This window comes from Cherax quadricarinatus, unplaced genomic scaffold (assembly GCF_038502225.1).
Source record: "Cherax quadricarinatus isolate ZL_2023a unplaced genomic scaffold, ASM3850222v1 Contig411, whole genome shotgun sequence".
NCBI classification, from domain to species: domain Eukaryota; kingdom Metazoa; phylum Arthropoda; class Malacostraca; order Decapoda; family Parastacidae; genus Cherax; species Cherax quadricarinatus.
This window is the reverse complement of record NW_027195437.1, coordinates 142,150-165,737: the sequence shown is the minus strand read 5'-3', so window position 1 is coordinate 165,737 and position 23,588 is coordinate 142,150. Positions and strand designations below refer to the sequence as shown.

Sequence of the window (23,588 nt, the reverse complement as noted above, 5' to 3'; positions counted from 1 at the left end):
GCCAAAGATGAAGGAAACAGTAGCTGATCGTGTGCGACGTTGCCACGTGTGTCAAGTGACAGGCAAGCCAGCGCACACACCTCCACCAGCTCCTCTCACTGAGCTTACTAGTAGCAAAGTTCAGTTCACCTGGACAAGTGATTGTTCACATTTGTTCAAAAGGTTGAAGCATCTGCTTTCCTCTGCTCCAGTGTTGAGTCCAAATTTCAATCTTTCCATCTTTTTACATATAGATGCGAGTGGTTATGCAGTGGGTGCTGTGCTGCTCCAACAGTCAACATCCACTGATATTCTCCATCCTATATGTTACTATTCATCTAAGCTTAAACGACACCAGAAAAATTATGCTACTATTGAGAAAGAGGCTCTAGCTCTTGTGGTGTCCTTGGAACATTTTGACAAGTATTTGGGCACTTCCCCATTTAAAATTAACGTTTTTTCAGACCAAAATCCACTCACTTATATTAACACTATGAAAAGTAAAAATGCTAGGAACATGAGGTGGGCCCTCAGAATCCAACCTTATTCTATTAGTACAAAACACATAAGTGGTCATCGTAATGTAATTGCTGACACTCTGTCTTGTCCTTAATAATTATCAATTACATTAAATTAATGTAATTTTAATGCCCAAATACCTTTTGTTACTTGCTATGTCAAATTCAGTAAAGTAACTTAATCCCTCCAGCCCATATTAACTATGTATACTCATGTCATGTCTAATTATTATATTTATATATTCACAGTAATGATGTGTGTGAGGAGACAAGCTGAGTATTGAGTGGGTAGTGTGGTGTGGGCGATGTACTGCGTGTGAAGGAACACTGTCCTGCCGCAGACCCCCCCCTTCACTACACACCTTAAGCTGTTTCATACTCAGATGTCCATACTGCATAGCATTCCACAACCACTACTTAAGAGTGGAATGCATTCTCCTCTATTATGATCGAGCCTCAAAGTGCCCTCCTTGTCTGCGCTATCCTGTCTCTACACTGATGTACATAACCACGAGTATGCAGAGATACGATACTGTGTACTGCCCTAGTACTAGGGGCATATCTTAGTGTATAGACGCTGTGAAATTATAGAAGTGCTTGGCACAAGAGTGACTCTCATTAATGTTTATATTATATTGTTAGTAATGTAACCTGAGTAATCAGTAATGTGAAAGACACTAATGCAACTCCTAGTGCGACCGTTTGTCGTGTTGGGGGGGTGTTGCAACCCCTGAATGGGTTGCAATGATTATTATGTATATTTATAATTATTACCTTTTCATATAATTTTATATTGCTTGTATTTGCGATAATAGCTAAATCGTAAATGTATTGCTTTATATTGTTATTTGACTTAGCTTCCTTTGGTTAGGTAGGATGTAACATATGTGCTCAGTTCAAGTCTTGATTGTCTAACTACTGTAATTATTGCTCTTTGCTCGTTAGACTGCCGGCTTCTGTTTCTGAGCTGCAGCTGTCCACGGAGCTATCACGTGATCGAGGGGGGGTGTCCTCACCTCGCCTGAAGAATTCAGTCTGGTCTAGACTCGCTGGGTGGTTGGACGTATTCCAGACAAAGTGCCTAAATCTCCCTTATAGGCCCTTGTTGGAAGACCGTCTCTAGCTTTCTTGTAGTTTCTGTGATACTCTGCTCACAGAACATTGTATAGACTTAGTGATTTTCGACGTTGTACTGAGGTTGTGTGTTGCTTAGACACTCTGAGCAACTCAGGTCCTGAGCTGTAGCTTCTGACCTAACATGTACTGGTATCTGTGTATTATCACAGTCGGGGATTTAATTATGCTGAACTTAGATTCGGTAGTATGGCAGATGTGTGACTTTTGTGGAGGATCTGCTGATGGTCCCTACTTAGTGTCATTATATTATCTCCTTGTTCCTGATTCTGTGTCGCAGTTGCTTGTTATATTGCTATTGGGCTTAGCATTCTTTTTATTGTTCAAGCAGACTGTTCTGATTGCCAGTTGGTCAAGAAGTTAGTTTATTTGAGGACTTTGTCAGTCACTTGTTTAAGTCTAGTCGAGTCGTGAGACATAGCGAACTACTTAGAGCACTTACACACATACACACTTACTTGTACATATTTGTAATATCTTATTAAATGTTAATGTACCAGACGGTACTTAAGAATTATAAATGTGAAATGTGCTTTCAGCACAATAATATTGTACTCGAGAGAAGTGATATTATTTTGATTACTTTGATTAATTTAATTTAATTTGATAATATACCTCTAGACTTAATAAATTTATTAAATTTTTATTTCTCTAGTTAGTAGCCTACCAGTTGTAATTCTGAAGCACTATTGAATCATACTGAATTCTAATGGATAATTGGACAAGGATACTGACTATTTGTTACGAAAACCCAGTAACCGGCTGGATGCTAGAAGGGCAGTCCTTTCTAGTATTCACTGGAGATCTCTAAGCTTTTAGAATCGCGTTTTTTGTAACATCGACTAACACCCAGGATGCAACACACAGCAGTCCACTACCACCCAGGTTGCGATTCACACCAGTCGATTACCACCCAGGATGCAATCCACACCAGTCCTCTAACAGAGAATATGACCCACACCAGTCCACTAACAAGTAAGATCTGACCCACACCAATCCATTTACACCCAGGAAGCGAGCCACACAAGTCCACTAACACCCAGGATATGACCCACACCACTCTACTAACACCCAGGATGTGACCCACATCAGTCCATTAATACCCAAGATGCAACCCACACCAGTCGGCTAACATCCAAGATGCGACCCACACCAGTCGACTAACATCCAATATGCGTCCCACACCAGTCGACTAACACCCAGGATGCGACTGACACCAGTCCACTAATGCCTAGGATGCGACCCACACCAGTCCACTGACACCCAGGATGCGACCACATCAGTCCACTAACACCCAAGGTGCGACCCATGCCAGTCCAATAACACCCAGGATGAGACCCACACCAGTCCACTGACACCCAGGATGTGACCACATCTGTCCACTAACACACAAGGTGCGACCCATGCCAGTCCAATAACACCCAGGATGCAACCCACACCAGTCCACTAACAACCAGAATGCAACCCACACCGGTCCACTAACACCCAGGATGTGACCCACACCAGTCGACTAACACTCAGGATGTGACACACACCAGTCCACTATCACCCAGGATGTGACTCACACCAGTCCACTAACACCCAGGATGTGACTCACACCAGTCCACTAACACCCAGGATGTGACTCACACCAGTCCACTAACACCCAGGATGTGACACACCAGTCCACTAACACCCAGGATGTGACACACACCAGTCCATTAACACCCAAGATGTGACTCACACCAGTCCACTAACACCCAAGATGTGACCCACACCAGTCCACTAACACCCAGGATGTGACACACACCATTCCACTAACACACAGGATGTGACTCACACCAGTCCACTAACACCCAGGATGTGACTCACACCAGTCCACTAACACCCATGTACCCATTTTATTGATGGGGGAACTTATACATCTGGTGCATTATTAAATTGTTTATATCTAGTTCATTATTAGTGTAAATTTGGTTCAGTGTGAATTATTATATGATACCAGAGTCACATTTAATGCCAGACAAAATTTTAATTAATGTGAGTTCTTTGTTGCCAAACTTCTCAGATCCTGGGAAAAAAGTACACAAAAGTTGAATTTACGAGGGTAAACAAGTGTTGTAGATTGAGACACTTATGCAACATATGGGAATCTTTATTCAGGAAACGTTTTGCCACACAGTGGCTTCATCAGTCCAATACAAAGTAGAAAGGCGTAAGGAGAGGAGGAGTTTGAGGTAATCAGTCCCTCAGCCTGGAGTCGATGTGTTCAATCCATCAATCTTGTAGAATGTACAGCATAGGGCCGTAGACGTGGCTTATATACTGTAGTGAGGTGAGGCAAAGCAGGAGGAGGTGAGGTCATAGTGGTACCATCCACTAGTCGAAGTAGGTCTTCGTCCAAAGGTTGGACAAGTGTTGAAGAATTCTTTGTAACAAGATCCCATGATGCTGCAGTGTCAGGCAGTTGTGATGAATGGTTTGAAAAACCAACAAGTTGAAGATTGAGCCACTTATGCAACATATGGGAATCTTTATTCAGGAAACGTTTCGCCACACAGTGGCTTCATCAGTCCAATACAAATTAGAAAGGCGTAAGGAGAGGAGGAGTTTGAGGTAATCAGTCCCTCAGCCTGGAGTCGATGTGTTCAGTCCATCAATCTTGTAGAATGTACAGCATAGGGCCATAGACGTGGCCTATATACTGTAGTGAGGTGAGGCGAAGCAGGAGGAGGTGAGGTCATAGTGGTACCATCCACTAGTCCACTGAATAAAGATTCCCATATGTTGCATAAGTGTCTCAATCTTCAACTTGTCGGTTTTTCAAACCATTCATCACAAACAAGTGTTGTACATGTGACTACGTCAGTCTGCACACACCTGTCATTGTGTATATCTGTGCTGCTGCACCATATTAACATACACACTTGTCTTATTTTTTTATAGAAGAGTTCTTAATAAAACAGACAAAAGATACTTCAGATGTAAACACTGCAGGATACAAGATGCTTATTATTACATCATAACACGAATTTGATATAACTGAAGATGATGTAGGTGGTGATAGTAACTAATATAATAACAGAAGATGTTGGAAGACCTGAATCTATGTCTGGAATATTATACAAGACACAGAAGAAATAAAAGAAAAATGCAAAGTTGCATCAGGTTTTTGTGGTTTACAGATAACTGTAAGTAAGAGTAGTGTTGCAATGATAGAAATATAGAGTGTTTTAACTGTATGGTTAGAAGATTGTAATAATATAATGTTTTAACTGTATGGTTAGAAGATTGTAATAATATAGTGTTTTAACTGTATGGTTAGAAGATTGTAATAATATAATGTTTTAACTGTGTGGTTAGAAGATTGTAATAATATAGTGTTTTAACTGTATGGTTAGAAGATTGTAATAATATAATGTTTTAACTGTATGGTTAGAAGATTGTAATAATATAGTGTTTTAACTGTATGGTTAGAAGATTGTAATAATATAGTGTTTTAACTGTATGGTTAGAAGATTGTAATAATATAGTGTTTTAACTGTATGGTTAGAAGATAGTAATAATATAGTGTTTTAACTGTATGGTTAGAAGATTGTAATAATATAGTGTTTTAACTGTATGGTTAGAAGATTGTAATAAAAAATATATATTCTTAGCAGAACAACCATCCAGATAAAAGTTTCAAATTTATTTAAGACAGTGAAAGAAAATGTAAATAAAATGGAGTGAAGAAACTTTTACTGTGATGGTTGGTTCAGTAACTTTAAAAATCCTGTATAATTGTATAATGTTAAAATTAGCAGTGAGGCGGCCATCACAGATGATGATGTCACACAGTGAGGCGGCCATCACAGATGATGATGTCACACAGTGAGGCGGCCATCACAGATGATGATGTCACACAGTGAGGCGGCCATCACAGATGATGATGTCACACAGTGAGGCGGCCATCACAGATGATGATGTCACACAGTGAGGCGGCCATCACAGATGATGATGTCACACAGTGAGGCGGCCATCACAGATGATGATGTCATACAGTGAGGCGGCCATCACAGATGATGATGTCACACCTGAATATCCTGATGTTTGCAAGAAAATAATACAAGAAACTAAATACAACGATCAACAAATTTTAAATGTAGACATTTACAAGTTTGAAAAAAACTCAACCTTGATGTAAAGTGTCTAAGGATCACATAACTTTTATTGGAAGGTAATACAGAAGGGGATTATTAAATACAGATCAGCCATCACTAATCTGGCATCAATGGTACCAGAGTGGTTAGGTTAGAATATGCTTAATAAACTCAGGAAGTCTTGAGAGGGTTTCGGAGGTCAATGCCCCTGCGGCCTGGTCTGAGACCAGGCCTCATGGTGGATCAGGGTCTGATCAACCAGGCTGTTACTGCTGGCAGCACGCAAGCTGACATACGAACCACAGCACGGTTGGTCAGGTACTGACTTTAGGTGCCTGTCCAGTGCCTTCTTGAAGACAGCCAGGTGTCTATTGGTAATCCCCCTTATATATGCTGGGAGGCAATTGAATAGTCTTGGGCCCTGGACACTTATTGTGTTGTTTCTCAGTGTACTCGTGGCACCCCTGCTTTTCATAGTGGGATTGTTGCATCTCCTGCTGAGTGTTTTGCTTTCATATGGAGTGATTTTCATGTGCAAGTTTGGTACCAATCCCTCCTGGACCTTCCAAGTGTATAGCATGTATCTCTCTTGCCTGTGTTCCAGAGAATATAGATCAAGGACCTTCAACTGTTCCCAGTAGTTTAGGTGCCTTATCACACTTATGTGTGCTGTGAAAGTTTTTTGTACACTCTCCAGGTCTGCAATATCGCCAGCCTTGAAGGGGGCCATGAGTGTACAGCAGTATTCCAGCATAGAGAGCACAAACAATTTGAAGAGAATCATCATGGGCTTGGCATCCCTAGTTTTGAAGGTTCTCATTATCCATCTTATCATTTTCCTAGCGGATGAGGCAGATACACAATTGTGGTCATTGAAGGCGAGATTCTCTGACATTATCACTCCCAGGTCCTTCATATTACTTTTCCGCTCTATTGTATGGTTAGAATTTGTGATATACCCTGACATATTTTTAATTTCTTCAAGTTTTCCATATCCGAGTAGTTGAAATTTCTCCTCGTTGAACTTCATATTGTTCTCAGTGGCTCATTTGAAGATTTGGTCGATGTCGACTTGGAGTCTCGCAGTGTCTTCGATGGAGGTCACTGCCATGGTGATCTGGGTGTCATCTGCAAAGGAAAACATGGAGCTATGGCATACATTTCTGTCTATATCAGAAATGAGGATGAGGAATAGAATGGGAGCAAGTACTGTCCCTTGTGGAACAGAGCTTTTTACAATGGCTGCCTGGGAATTTACTCTGTTTACTATTACTCTTCATGTTCTATTTGTCAGGAGTTGTAGATCTATCTACCACCTTTTCCCATTATTCCTTTACCCTGCATTTTGTGTGTTATTACACCATGGTCATACTTGTTGAAAGCTTTTACAAAGTCTGTGTATACTACATCTGTATTTTGTTTATCCTCTACAGCATCCAGGACCTTGTCATAGTGGTCCAGTAGCTGGAACAGGCAGGAGCGACCTGCTCTAAACCCATGTTGCCCTGGGTTGTGTAACTGATGGGTATCTATGTGGTTGGCTATCTTGCTTCTTAGAACCCTTTCAAAGATTTTTATGATATGCGATGTTAGTGCTATCGGTCTGTAGTTCTTTGTAATTCCTTTACTGCCACCTTTGTGGAGTGGGGCTATGTCTGTTGTTCTTAGTGTGTGTGGGATGACCCCTGTGTCCATGCTCCCTCTCCATAAAATGCTGAAGGCACACAATTGGGACTTTTTGCAGTTCTTGAACACAAGAGTTCCATGAGTCTGGGCCTGGGGCAGAGTGCATGGGCATGTCATTAATTGCCCCTTCAAAATTTTGTGGAGTTATAATAATATCTGAGAGTTTTGGGATGACCAAATTTTGGGTTTCATTCATAAAGAATTCATTTGGATTGTCGACCCTTAGAGAGGGCAGTGGCTCGCTGAACACTGAGTCATACTGGGACTTTAGTAGTATCTCACTCATTTCTTGGCTATCATCTGTGTATGTCCCATTCTGCCTAAGCAGGGGCCCAATACTGGATGTTGTTTTTCCTTTAAATTTGGCATAAGAGACGAAGTATTTAGTTCTTTTTTCTTTCAATTTCCTTTAAGGCTTTTAGTTCTTCCGGTGATTCTTTTCTCCTATAAGATTCCGTCAGCTTAAGTTCGATATTTGCAATTTCATTGACTAGTACTTCCCTTCATATTTCACATATACTGACCCCACTCAGCAGCTCTGTGACTCCTCTTCTTCATCTGTATAGGGAATGTCTCTCTCTTTCTAGTTTACATCATCTCTTTCTTTTTCTTAATGGAATGTGTCTTGAGCAGATCTCAAGAACCACAGAATTCATTTTTTCAAGGCAGATGTTTGGGTCGATGTTGTTTAGGATATCTTCCCAGCTTGTTTCATTTAGGACATGGTTTACTTGATCCCATTGCATGTTTTTGTTACTGAAATTTAATTTCTTGAAGAGACCTTAATGATTGCTTACATTTTGCTGGTCCAGAGCCCTGTGCATACATGTCTGTACCACTATTATATTGTGATCTGAGTGAATTGTCTTTGATACAGTTATATTATGTATCAGATCATTGTTGTTAGTGAAGATGAGGTCCAGCACATTTTTTAGACTTGCAGGCTCTACTATTTGCTGGTTTAACCCTTTCAGGGTCGACAGACCCTCTCAGAGACTTGTTTTCAGGGTCGGCCAAATTTAAAAAAAAAAATTATTTTTTCTTATGAAAAGATAGAGAATCTTTTCCCGATCATAATGACACCAAAAGTATGAAATTTGATGGAAAACTTATGGAATTATGCTCTCGTGAAGTTAGCAGTCTCGACGATGTTCACGAATCGGCAATTTTGCCCATTTTGAGCCCTATTTTTGGTCAATTCCTCTGTACTAGTTGACAAAAATCATAACTACTTTGTTAGAACTCCATTTTTTCTATCGAATGAGTACACAAAACCACCCATTTACCGATTTCAACTATCCAATACAGTGGTCAGAATTTAGCAATTTTGCATGTTTCACACAAATTTCAAAAGACGCCAATTTCTGAATAGGGTCCAGAATAAACAAGAAAGACATTCCTGGCACTAAAATAACATTTCCTCTGTTCATTAGTCACATCCCCATGTCCCTCTTACATTCCTTTGCTTTCCACTTTGAATTTTTATTCTCACACAAAAATAAAAGATTTACTGTTATGCAGACTACTGCATTAGTGTAGAAATGGTGTAAATAATATCAGTGCACTTGTGAAAGAATATTAGACTCACCAGTTGACGTGTATTGCACGCATAGCATGATATTTTTACTTTTGAACTTTGGTAAAAATCAAACATTTCTGCTACTTTGAGCTCAATTTCAAGGTGCTTTTCTTTGTAAAACCAGTCAAAATCATCTCAATTTCTGTAATATGTCTTCCATTCTATAAAATGAGACCAGGAAAACTAAAATATAACAATAAATACCATAGGAAAATATAGTGCAAAGTCGCTGTTTCAATCCAAAAACACTGTCAAAGTTTTCTTTTTCTCATTACACATGTGCTGCAGGATTTTTTTATACCACGCACACTGACCACATAGACCCATTCTTTCATATGTAGGCCTACCAACTTTCTCTCATTAGATTTGAGGACTCTAGAATTTAAGCATACTAGTACGTCAAAAACCCTGGTGCGTAAGCCGTACTAGTACAGCCGAAACCCTGAAAGGGTTAAGGTGAATTTGTTGCAGAGATTTAATAGTTCAAGTGTGTGTGAATTTTCATCTGAGCTGCCTCCCGGGGTGATCTCTGCTAAAACATTGTTTGCTATACTCCTCCATTTTAGGTGTCTCAGGTTGAAATCTCCTAGTAATAAGATGTTTGGGGCAGGAGTTGGGAGATTTTCCAGACAGGGGTCAATTTTCTCAAGCTGCTCCTGGAATTGCTGGGAAGTTGCATCTGGAGGCTTGTACACTACCACAATGACAAGATTTTGGTTTTCGATCTTTACCGCCAAAACTTCGACTACATCATTTGAGGTGTTTAGTAGCTCTGTGCAAATTAGCAACTCTGTGACATACAGGCCAACCCCGCCTTGTTGCCTGTTCAGTCTGTTGCATCAGAATTGGTTGTAACCTGGGATCCATATTTCGTTGTCATGATGATCCTCTATGTGGGTTTCCGTGAATGCTGCAAACATTGCATTTGCCTCCATGAGCAGTCCTTTGATGCAAGAAATTTTGTTGTTTTTTGATGGCTTTAGACCCCTGTATGTTTGCAAAGACAAATGTCATATTTGTGGAATTTAGAGGGTTTTATTTGCTGGCTCTAATATCTGTTGTTCTGGGGTAGACACCATTGTCCATGTCTCTGTTCCAGCAGTGTTTTCAGGTGGTGTAGGATTATTGTCATTTCTTGCCAGTCTTTTTTCCCTTCTGGCCCTAAAAAACCTCTGTCCCTGGAGAGGTTGAGGTTCCTCTCTTTTGTTTCCCATAGTCTGGCTGGTCTGTGTCTTCTAGTCCCCTTGAGATGATATGCCTGGCAGTATGCATTGTAGCATTTTCTTTCATGGATTGATGAGTGAAACATTTCTGGGTGAAATAAGTTGCAAGAAAGGAAGTTGCACTCTCCTGCTGTCATGTGGGTGTGGCATTTTTTGGAATGGTCAAAGGTGCATGTTCCACCTGTTTTACCAGATATACCATGCCTGCAGATACCCAAGGCATAGTATTAACATAGATTGTACTTCAGTTTGCTTACGATTTATTGTAGCTGTGTTCACTGCTGGTGCATTTATTTTTCCTGTTTCCTCAATACCTCAATATCTTTTACCCCCATATGGACATCAGTGCTTCCACCAGGTTTTGCTGGTAGTGTGTCAACACTATTCCCTGAGGCCACATCCCATTTTGATCCATCTCCAGAAATATCTCCATTTTGAACCTCTGTGGACTGAATAAGGTTGTCTTCAGTGTCCTCTAGGAAAACACTAGTACCCTCAAAAGCACTATCTTCTAATATTTCACTACAATCCTCTGGAGCACTTTCCTCCAGGATAACACTAGCACCCTCAGCACTGTCCTCCAGGACAGCACTAGCCCCCTCAGGAGCACTGTCTAAGACAGCCCCATCCCCACCATCCATCTTTTTTTACTCACCTGTCATACCATGCTGAAATGTCTTTCAAGAAGGATGTTTTATTATTGTTCTTGTCTTTTAATATAGATGTCATTTCCTCATACAGGTGTATCTCGTTTGGGCAAACCCAAAAACATCTCTCTGAGTTTATGTTAAGTGTGGTCACTAGTTTAACCCTTTCAGGGTTTCTGATATACTAGTACAGCTTACACACCAGGGTTTTTGATATACTAGAATGCCTAAATTCTAGTGCCCTCAATTCTAGCAAGAGAAAGCTGGTAGGCCTAAATATGAAAGAATGGGTCTATCTGGTCAGTATGCAGAGTATAAAAAAAAATCCTGCAGCACACAGTGGGTAATGAGAAAAAACTTTGACCATGTTTTTGGTTTAAAGCAGCAACTTTGCACTGCATTTTTGTATGGTATTTATGATTGTATTCTAGTTTTCCTAGAATGGAAGATATATTACAGAAATTGAGGTGATTTTGATTGGTTTCACGATGAAAAGTACCTTGAAATTGAGCTCAAAGTAGCAGAAATACTCGATTTTTGCCAAAGTTCAAAAGTAAACAAATCATGCCATGCGTCCAATACACGTCAACTGGTGAGTCTAATATTCTTTCACAAGTGCGCTGATATTATTTATACCATTACTACACTAATACAGTAGTCTGCATAACAGTAAATCTTCTATTTTTTATGAGAATAAAATTTCAAAGTGGAAAGCAAAAGAAATGAATGATGGGCCTGGGGGGATGTGACTAATGAACAAAGGAAATGTTATTTTAGTGCCAGGAATGTCTTTCTTGTTTATTCTGGACCCTATTTGGAAATTGGCATCTTTTGAAATTTGTGTGAAATTGGCAAAATTGCTAATTTCTGACCACTTTATTGAATAGTTGAAATTGGTAAATGGGTGGTTTCTTGTACTCATTCGATAGAAAAATGGAATTCTAGCAAAATAGTTATGATTTTTGTCAACTAGTGCACTGGAATTGGCCAAAAATACTACTCAAAGTGGGCAAAATCGCTGATGCGTAAACATCGTCGAGACCGTTAACTCCGCAAGAGCATAATTTCGTAAGTTTTCCATCAAATTTCATACTTTTGGTGTCATTATGATCGGGAAAAGATTCTCTATCTTTTCATATGAAGAAATAATTTTTCTTTTCCGAAAAATTTTCAACCCTGAGAACAAGTTTTGGAGAGGGCCTCTCGACCCTGAAAGGGTTAAAGTTCCTGCATATAATATGGGACCACTGACCACGCAGATGGCAAGCAATCCAGGCCTGTCTTTATCCTTTGCTCTTTCTGCAGACCACACAAATCTTCATGGTAGTGATCCTCTTACAATACTGGACAACTTTCTTAGCTAGTTAGTCTATAATTCCACAATGCCTTTATTTTTATTTATTTTTTTAGCAGTTCTTCTGATTTGGCTTTATTTCCAATGAAACCATTTGAATCCACCCAAATCAGGCTTTATTTCCACAAAAAGTGTTTGAATCTGCCTGAATCCAGCAAAATCTATTTGAATTCTTCCGAATCCACGAACTGGAAGAATCCAGTCACTGTATATTTTTTTCTAATAATTACCTTAACAGTAGATCTGTCTATCTGTATTTTAACTATTCGTTGTATTTAAATTTTTGTACAGTTCTTCTGGTTCGGCTTTATTTTCAATAAAACCATTTTAATCCGCCCAAATCTGGCAATATTTCAAACAGACCATTTTAATCTGCCCAAATCCAGTGAATCTGGAAGAATCTGGCTAGTGGATCACTGTATATCTTTTTCCTAATAAGCATCTTAACAGTAGATCTATCTGTATTGTATCTATTTGTTGTAGTTTTGTTTGAGTGTTTGATAGGGCACGTAGAGCACCATCAGTTAGTGAGACCAGTCACAGGATACATTGTTATCAACGTAGAACACCATCAGTTAGTGAGACCAGTCACAGGATACATTGTTATCAACGAATCCATTTGAATCCGGTTGCTGGATGAATCCGGGCAGATCCAGATTAGGCTCACTGAATGATATTTGACTAGCTCATGAAAAGGACTACTGGAAAAAAATTAAACAGAGTAATATATGTTCAGTTTGATACAGAAAGTATAACTTGCGTGTTTGGGAGCCGATGGCTTCAATATATGGAGATAACTGGAGGAATAATGATTTTTGTTGTGTATATAGCGACTGCTGCTAACTACAGGTTTACCACACACTGTTTACATCACTCCATCACAATCAGTACTAACAGCTATACACTGTTTATCATATTTCTACAAAACTGTACACTTTCGTATTTCCTTGAGATTTTGCACCTCTTCGTATTTCAACAGTAATGTTTTACTTCCTGGAACCACTAATTATAAGTCAGGTACAATAGCAGACCTACGTGGGAGGTTTTGATGACTGCTGGCAACTGTTTACAATATGAACCTGTCTCTTTGGGCCTAAACACTTCAGTTTTAAATTTCACCATATCCTTTATTATCCATATACTACTAGGGTACCACTGTGGTATACACTATAGCACTATGTATAACATACTATTATCAGGGAAACTGTCTTTCCTCTGACAAAAAAGTTCTAATATTATTTTCACCATCACTCTAGGCCTCAAGTTCCTCTCTGAGAGTCTGGTAATGTTTGTTATTGCACACTGATTCTCCTTTTTCGGCTCAGTAGATATTATTTTCTGCTAGATTAGTTCCAAGCGCTGGAGGGATGTATCTTATAAGTTCACTGGCACAGTTTAAAGTTCTATTATGCAAGAGAGACTGTGAAAAACACGATAAAACACAGTGGCACAGCGATGGCCAGGTAACTACAATACCTGTAACTTGTCAATGGAGAGACTTTCTGCTAAATCTTCCTCATTTTCATCACTGCTTTCTCCTCCACTGGTTTGCTGCTCTGGACTTACAACCATCTGCACAATTTCTGAGTCAGCAAAATGATGAAATTTGAGTCAGTATAATGATGAAATTTGAAATTATGCTAGCCAAAATTACTGCTTGATTACTGAGGGAAGCAGATTACTGATTGCCGGATTAGTGATGGCAGACCTGTACTGAAACTAATGCTTGCTTATCAGTCTCCAAATCCTCACACTCTGAGAGACTACAACCATTGATTGCTTCCAGTTCTTTGGCCGTCAAATAGGAAAACATGGATGACTAAAGCTCTTTTCCAAGACTTGTTTTCAAGTTGTTTTTGCCCAGCTGTTGAAAACTATTGCAATGACAGCAATATCATGTTTAAAGCATTACTGGTATTGGATAACACCCCAGGACATCCAACCACACTTGGATCATTTTTTTTTGGGCACGAAACACATCATTATTGCAGCCCTTTGTTCAAGGAACCTGAAGTTTGCCTGGAGAGAGTTCCAGGGGTCAATGCCCCCACAACCTGGTCTCTGACCAGGCCTCATGGTGAATCAGGGCCTGATCAACTAGGCTGTCACTGCTGGCTGCATGCAATCCAATGTACGAACCACAGCCCGGCTGGTCAGGTACAGACTTTAGATGCTTTTAAAGTGCCTGCTTGAAGACAGACAGGGGTGTATTTGTAATCCCCCTTATGTATACTGGGAGGCAGTTGAACAGTCTTGGACCCTGACACTTATTGTGTTGACTCTTAACATGCTAGTGGCACCCCTGCTTTTCATTGGGGGATGTTGCATCATCTGCCGAGTCTTTTGCTTTCGTAGGGAATGATTTTTGTGTGGAAGTTTGGTACTAGTCTCTCTAGGATTTTCCAGGTGTACATAATCATGCATCTCTCCTGCCTGCATCCCAGGGAGTACAGGTTCAGGAACTTCAATTGTTCCCGGTAATTGAAAGGCGCTGTTAGTGTGCAGCAATATTCCAGCCTAGATAGAACAAGTGACCTGAAGAGTGTCATGGGCTTGGCATCCCTAGTTTTGAAGGTTCTCATTATCCATCCTGTCATTTTTCTAGTAGATGCAACTGATACAATGTTATGGTCCTTGAAGGTGAGATCCTCCAACATGATCACTCCCAGATCTTTGACATTAGTTTTTTGCTCTATTGTGTGGTTGGAATTTGTTTTATACTTTGATGAAGTTTTAATTTCCTCACATTTACCATATCAGAATAATTGAATTTTCTCATCGTTGAACTTCATATTGTTTTCTGCAGCCCATTGAAAGATTTGGTCGATGTCCACCTGGAGCCTTGCAGTGTCTGCAATGGAAGACACTGTCATGCAGATTCAGGTGTTATCTACAAAGGAAGACATGGCACTGTGGCTTATATCCCTGTCTATGTCTGATATGAGGATGAGGAACAAGATGGGAGCGAGTACTATGCTTTGCGGAACAGAGCTTATCACCTTAGCCACCTCAGACTTTACTCTGTTGACTACTACTCTTTGTTTTCTATTTGTCAGGAAATTATAGATCCATCTACCAACTTTTCCTGTTATTCCTTTAGCACGCATTTTGTGCACTGTTACACCAAGGTCACACTTGTCGAAGGCTTTTGCAAAGTCTGTGTATATTACATCAGCATTCTTTTTGTCTTCTAGTGCATCCAGGACTTTGTCGTAGTGATCCAGTAGTTGGGACAGACAGGAGCGACCTGCTCAAAACTCTGGGTTGTGTAATTGATGGGTATCTAGATGGGTAGCGATCTTGCTTCTTAAGACCCTTTCAAAGAATTTTTATGATATGGGATGCTAGCGCTATTGGTCTGTAGTTCTTTGCTATTGCTTTACTGCCCCCTTTGAGGAATGGGGCTATGTCTGTTGTTTTTAGTAACTGTGGGATGACCCCAGTGTCCATTCTCCCTCTCCATAGGATGCTAACCCTTTCAGGGTTTTGGATGTACTAGTACGGCTTATGCACCAGTATCCATGACGTACTAGTACGCATAAATTCTAGCGCCTTCAAATCTAGTGAGAGAAAGCTGGTAGGCCTACATATGAAAGAATGGGTCTATGTGGCCAGTGTGCATAGTATAAAAAAAATCCTGCAACACACAGTGCGTAATGAGAAAAAAAAACTTCGACCATGTTTTTGGATTAAAACAGCGACTTTGCACCATATTTTTGTATGGTATTTATTGTTGTATTCTAGTTTTCCTGGTCTCATTGTATAGAATTGAATGCATATTACAGAAATTGAGATGATTTTGACTGGTTTTACAATGAAAAGTACCTTGAAATTGAGCTCAAAGTAGCAGAAATGTTCGGTTTTTCCAAAGTTCAAAAGTAAACAAATAATGCTAAGCGTCCAATACAAGTCAACTGGTGAGTATAATATTCTTTCTCAAGTGCTCCGATATTATTTATACCATTTCTACACTAATGCAGTAGTCTGCATAACAGTAAATCATATTTTTTTTGTGAGAATAAAAAATCAAAGTGGAAAAAATGTAAGAGGGGCCTGGGGACATGACTAATGAACAGAGGAAATGTTATTTTAGTGCCAGGAATGTCTTTCTTGTTTTTTCTGGACCCTATTTGGAAATTGGCATCTTTCAAAATTTGTGTGAAACTGGCAAAATTGCTAAATTCTGACCACTGTATTGGATAGTTGAAATCAGTAAATTGGTGGTTTCTTGTACTCATTCGATAGAAAAAATGGAGTTCTAGCAAAATAGTTATGATTTTTGTCGACTAGTACATTGGAATTGGCCGAAAATAGGGCTCAAAACGGGCAAAATCGCCGATGTGTAAACATCGTCAAGACCACTAACTTATGCAGGAGCATAATTCCGTAAGTTTTTCATAAAATTTTATACTTTTGGTGTCATTATGATCGGAAAAAAATTCTCTATCTTTTCATAATTTTTTTTTTTTTTTCAATTGGGGTACCCTGAGAACAAGTCACTGAGAGGGCTTATGGACCCTGAAAGGGTTAAAAGCATGTGATAGGGGCTTCTTGCAGTTCTTGATGAACACAGAGTTCCATGGGTCTGGGCCTGGGACAGAGTGCATGGGCATGTCATTTATCGCCTGTTCAAAGTCATTTGGCATCAGGATAACATCAGATAGGCTTGTGTTTACCAAATTCTGTTGCACTCTCATAAAAACTTCATTTAGGTCTTCGATTCTTAGTCTGGTTAGTGGCTTGCTAAAAACTGAGTCATACTGGGACTTGAGTAGCTCACCCATTTCCTTGCTGTCATCTATGTCTTTAACCCTTTGAGGGTCGACAGGCCCTCTCCGAAACTCGTTCTCAGGGTCGGCCAAATTTCAAAAAAAAAAAAAAATTATTTTTTCTTATGAAAAAATAGAGTTTTTTTTTCTAAACATTATAGGATAAACAAAAAAAATTTACCATCAATACTTACGGAGATATGGATGCATGAAGTTTGCAGAAAATGAGCCGCGTATGGCAACAGCGGCGACTGCCGCTCACCCGGTAAACTTTAGTTTACTTGTATTTGAAGGTTTGTTGTTTTTTTCACTATTTTATTTTTTCACATAACTTATGTGGCCTGTGAGACCAAAGTAAGGTGCAATGTACATATATACACTCGTTGTATACAACACAATAAGCACACAAACATAATTATCAATATATTGTTTACAAAACTTGTTTACAAAAACAAACAATACAAAACATTGTTTATTATTATTGTTCTATAATATATATACCAATATACAGTCACTGAACATATTCCTATTAGTTCTGCAGCTTGTGGAACTCTGAAACATGGTGTCATACACAATGGTGTTTTATCTTTCTCCCTCATTCTATCTCTTTCAATCTGTCTCTCTCTTTCTATCTGTCTATCTATCTCTGTCTCACAGGTACACATAAATACAAGTATACATAGTATAAATTACCTAGGATAACCCAAGAAATCCAGACAAAGTGCTATACTCTGCTTGAAGATGTGAGTAAAAATGATGACACAGTCTTGTGGCTCTCTGAGACAGAGAGCTAGACGGATAGACAGATAGACAGGGAGCTTGACAGACAGACAAATAGACAGACAGAAATGTTAGTGTACCAGTACCAGTGTACTAGTGTTCCACCCTCCTCCTCCTCTTCTTCCTCTTCCTCCTCTTCCCCCTACTCTTCCTCATACTCTTCCTCTTCCTCCTCTTCCTCTTCCTCCTACTCTTCCTCTTCCTCCTCCTCCTCTTCCTCCTCCTCCTCTTCTTCCTCTTCCTCCTACTCTTCCTCCTCCTCCTCTTCTTCCTCTTCCTCCTCTTCCCCCTAATCTTCCTCGTACTATTCCTCTTCCTCCTCCTCTTCCTCTTATTCCTCTTCCTCCTACTCTTCCTCTTCCTTCTCCTCCTCTTCCTCCTCCTCCTCTTCCTCCTCCTCCTCTTCTTCCTCTTCCCCCTACTCCTTCTCCTCCTTGTCCATAGTGTAAATTACAAGGAGTCCGCAGCTGTCAAAGTGACATATTAGCTCATTACTCTTTCCCCCTCGGCCTGTCAAAACAATGGGGTCGGATGCTGCTTCCCCTCCTCCATTCTATCTAATTATCTTTCTCCCTCATTCTATCTGTCTGTCTATCTCTGTCTCACAGGTACACATAAATACAAGAATACATGGTATAAATTACCTAGGATAACCCAAGAAACCCAGACAAAGTGCTATACTCTGCTTGAAGATGTGAGTAAAAGTGATGACGCAGTCTTGTGGCTCTCTGAGACAGAGAGCTAGATGGATAGACAGGGAGCTTGACAGACAGGCAAATAGACAGACAGAAATGTTAGTATACCAGCAAAAACAAAGGGAGGGCGATGTTCATCTCATCTTTTGGCATCAGCTCTACCCTCATTTACCCTCATCAAACGTCAGCACTTATCAGATGTTATCTCCCCTTATCTTGTTACTGTCATGGGTGAACATTTATTATTACATATTATTATTATTACCTATTATTATTATTATGTATTATTATTATTATTATTATTATTATTATTATTATTATTATGTATTATTATTATGTATTATTGTTATCATTACGTATTCTTCTTCTTCCTCCTCCTCCTCCTCCTCCTCCTCTTCCTCCTCCTCCTCCTCCTCTTCTTCTTCCTCCTCCTCCTCCTCCTCCTCCTCTGCCTCCTCCTCCTCTTGCCTCCTCCTCCTCTTGCCTCCTCCTCCTCTTGCCTCCTCCTCCTCTGCCTCCTCCTCCTCCTCCTCCTCCATTCTTGGAACAAGTTTGAAGATCTTGTAGTTCATAATCACTATCATTATCATCACCAATGCTCACATCTGAGTCTGGGATTTTGGGAAATAGGAGTTTCCTCTTTGATTCTGGTACAACTGAACGACGGCCCAGCACCAGAGGTGGAAGGCTGTGGGTTGTCTGGGTTTTCCTCACTATTACCCATATTATGGTCATTAGTTTCGGTCAAAACCTCACCAGAACCTTGAAACTCATCTTCACTGTCACTTCCATCTGTATTAGAACTGTCACTGGGGAACAAAAGTGTCCCAATTCGCCGAGGAGTGAGGAACTTCTTACCACAGGGCACGGTGGAAATTGTGTACTATGATGGCATTCCCACAATGCACCACTGGGTCCCAGATTTTTTTCCTACTGCGCACACCCACCACACAGACCCATTCTCTCACATCTAGGCTTATCAGCCTTTTCCTGTGAGATTTGAGGCCGCTAGAATTTATGCGTACTAGTACGACAAAAACCCCTACGCGTAAGACGTACTAGTACGACGAAAACCCTCAAAGGGTTAATTGTAGGTGGGTAGGTGCTCGTACAATAGTGTGGAGAGTGTGGGTGTAGGTGGGTACGTGCTGGTACAGTAGTGGAGAGTGTAGGTTTAAGTGGGTACGTGCTGGTACAATAGTTTGGAGAGTGTGGTGGTACAGTAAGAGTGGTAGTGTAATAAAGTACCAGGAGAGTGTGGTGGTACAGCAACAGTGGTAATCTAATAAAGTACCTGGAGAGTGTGGTGGCTCAGTAAGAGTGGTAGTGTAATAAAGTACCTGGAGAGTGGTGGTGGTACAGTAAGAGTGGTAGTGAAATAAAATACCTGGAGAGTGTGGTGGTACAATAAGAATGGTAGTGTAATAAAGTACCTGGTGAGTGTGGTGGTACAGTAAGAATGGTAGTGTAATAAAGTACCTGGTGAGTGTGGTGGTACAGTAAGAGTGGTAGTGTAATAAAGTACCTGGTGAGTGTGGTGGTACAGTAAGAGTGGTAGTGTAATAAAGTACCTGGAGAGTGTGGTGGTACAGTAAGAGTGGTAGTGTAATAAAGTACCTGGTGAGTGTGGTGGTACAGTAAGAGTGGTAGTGTAATAAAGTACCTGGAGAGTGTGGTGGTACAGTAAGAGTGGTAGTGTAATAAAGTACCTGGAGAGTGTGGTGGTACAGTAAGAGTGGTAGTGTAATAAAGTACCTGGAGAGTGTGGTGGTACAGTAAGAGTGGTAGTGTAATAAAGTACCTGGAGAGTGTGGTGGTACAGTAAGAGTGGTAGTGTAATAAAGTACCTGGAGAGTGTGGTGGTACAGTAAGAGTGGTAGTGTAATAAAGTACCTGGAGAGTGTGGTGGTACAGTAAGAGTGGTAGTGTAATAAAGTACCTGGAGAGTGTGGTGGTACAGTAAGAGTGGTAGTGTAATAAAGTACCTGGATAGTGTGGGCGTGGGTGGGTGGTGGTTGGTGCTGGAGAACGTGGAGATACAGTTGGCCATCTTGTAAAGTTATCCTGGAGTAGCGGAGGTCATCTTGGTCTTGCTGGACACCAAACACCAGGCCAGCCTCCACCAGCCTCTTGACGCTCTCACTCATCTCACGAAGATGATCAATCTGTGGACAGTTACCACCATTATCACCTCTTCAGAGTGTCACTACCATTATCACCTGTGTACAGTATCTCTACCATTATCACCCATGTGCAGTCTCAGCATCATTATTACAAGTGTATAGTGTCACTATCATGTAGAGTGTCAGCACCATTATGACAAGTGTCCAGTATCACTATCACCCATATACAGTGCCAGCACCATTATCACAGGTGTACAGTGTTATGATGTTTGCTTCAGCATGATAGTGTTTGAACAAAGGAGAATGACTAAAGCCACTATATATGCAGAACATTTTGGCCAAACTTAAGATTAATAAAGCAATAACAATACAGAGTAAATTTGTGTGTTTACAATGAATAAAATATAAGTGAATATTGTATTAGTTCAGACTACATGACTTTAACAAGTTTACTTGAGGGGAATTACAAGTTTCATTATAAACCTAAAGTGTACACAATTGTTTAATGATTGTGAGAGTTACAGATACGGTTGACCCTCGATTTTTGTGATTAATCTGTTCCAGAGAGTCTACCAAAAGTCGAAATTCATGAGAATCGAAACCATTTTTCTCATAAGAAATAATGTAAATCCTATTAATCTGCTCCAGACACCCAAAAATAATTTTTTATGGAATAATATAACTTACAAAATCGTAATGACACGATTGCAAACAAACCATACCCCGGCCGGGATTGAACCCGCGGTCAGAGAGTCTCAAAACTCCAGCCCGTCGCGTTAGCCACTAGACCAGCTAGCCACAATAAGAATCTTATTGTGGCTAGCTGGTCTAGTGGCTAACGCGACGGGCTGGAGTTTTGAGACTCTCTGACCATGGGTTCAATCCCGGCCGGGGTATGGCTTGGATTAATATAGATTTACATACATAAAGGAATGAGAAATCAATATAAAGCAATAATAAAATGTATAAAAGATCATTTAACATCACACTTACCTTTATTGAAGACTCTTTTTGGTGTATGGAAGACGGGAGGAGGGGAGAGGGATAGGGTGATGTTCCTCCACAAATGTTTGCACTTCGCCCCACTTTGCAAAATGTCTTTAATCTTTAACCCTTTGAGGGTTTCGGACGTACAGTGGTCCCCCGCTTTTCGTAGTTCCCGGCAATTGTAAAATTCGCCAATCATAGGGGGTATTTTCATATAAACATGGACTTGCTTTTCATAGGTGGACTTGCGAGTCATAGTTCGTCTGGGATGCGTACCCATGGCGTGAGCCGGGGCGGCAGCCAGTCTGGCATTGTTTACCAGTGAGCGAAGGTCCCCTCACGTGCTCCAGCGAAATATTTCATAATATTCCATTTATTTTAGTGCTTGCAAGTACTAAATAAGCTACCATGGCTCTAAAGAAAGCTCCTAGTGCCAAGCCTGTGGTAAAGAAGGTGAGAAATATGATTGAATTTAGGAAAACCATCATTGAACAATATGAAAGTGGTACAAGTGTGGTCAAACTGTCCAGGATGTATAAGAAACCATACACAACCTTATGTTCCATAGTGGCCAAGAAAAAGGAAATAAAGGATGCTGTTGTTGCAAAGGGAGTAACTACATGCTGACAAAAATGAGATCACCAGTACTGGAAGAGGTTGAGAAGTTATTATTGGTGTGGATAAATGAGAAACAATTAGCAGGAGATACTCTTATGACTTCGATTATTTGTGAAAAGGCTAGGCAGCTGCATGAAGATTTGGTAAAGAAATTGCCTGCAAATAGTGGTGAAGTGAGTGAATTTAAGGCCAGCAAAGGCTGGTTTGAGAGATTTAAGAACCGTACTGGCATACACAGTGTGGTAAGGCATGGTGAGGCTGCCAGTTCGGACCACAAGGCGGCTGAAAAATATGTGCATGAATTCCAGGAGTACATAGAGGCTGAAGGACTGAAACCTGAACAAGTGTTCAATTGTGACAAAACAGGCCTCTTTTGGAAGAAAATGCCAAAGAGGACCTTCATTACACAAGAGGAAAAGGCAATGCCAGGACACAAGCCTATGAAAGACAGGCTGACGCTAATGTTCTGTGCTAATGCTAGTGGGGATTTCAAAGTGAAGCCATTACTAGTGTACCATTCTGAAAATCCCAGAGTGTTCAGGAAAAACAATGTTATGAAGAGTAAATTGTGTGTGTTTTGGAAATCTAATAGTAAGGCATGGGTCACGAGGGAAATTTTCGTCGAGCGGTTCAATGAAGTGTTTGGCCCTAGTGTGAAGGAGTATCTCCTGGAAAAGAAATTGGATCTCAAGTGCCTGCTAGTAATGGACAATGCACCTGCTCATCCTCCAAACTTGGATGACCTAATTTTCGAGGAGTTTGGGTTCATCACAGTAAAGTTCTTGCCCCCGAATACCACTCCTCTCCTCCAACCCATGGACCAGCAGGTTATTGCAAACTTTAAAAAACTCTACACAAAAGCAATGTTTCACAGGTGCTTGACTGTGACCACAGACACTCACTTGACCCTAAGGGAATTTTGGAGAGAACACTTCAGCATCCTCCACTGCATAACCCTTATAGGTATGGCTTGGGAGGGAGTGACTACCAGGACTTTGAACTCTGCCTGGAGAAAATTGTGGCCAGATTGTGTCGACAAGAGGGATTTTGAAGGATTTGGGACTGACCCTAATGAGCCTATGTCTGTTGTAAAATCAATTGTGGCACTTGGGAGTTCCATTGGGTTGGATGTGAGTTTGGAGGATGTGGAAGAATTGGTGGAAGACCACAATGAAGAGCTCACCACTGAGGAGCTGCAAGAGCTTCAGCAGGAAGAGCAACACATCGCAGCTCAGAATCTTGCTGCAGAGGAGGAGGAAGAGAGATGGAAGAAGGTGCCTTCTTCAGAAATTAAAGAGATTTTTACTATGTGGGGTAAGATGGAAAGCTTTATGGAGAAACATCACCCTAACAAGGTTGTTGCAAGCCAGGTTGG

At 40.5% G+C, this 23,588-nt stretch overlaps 1 protein-coding gene across 1 annotated transcript in view; it reads right to left on the bottom strand.

Moving 5' to 3' along the window:
- Positions 1-23,588, bottom strand: part of LOC128684662 (uncharacterized) — a 180,293-nt gene that overhangs the window by 23,539 nt on the left and 133,166 nt on the right. Inside the window, exon 5 of the mRNA XM_070080407.1 lies at positions 20,471-20,650. Within this exon, the coding sequence (XP_069936508.1) occupies positions 20,471-20,650 (180 nt within the window). The remainder of the gene's footprint in view (positions 1-20,470; positions 20,651-23,588) is intronic.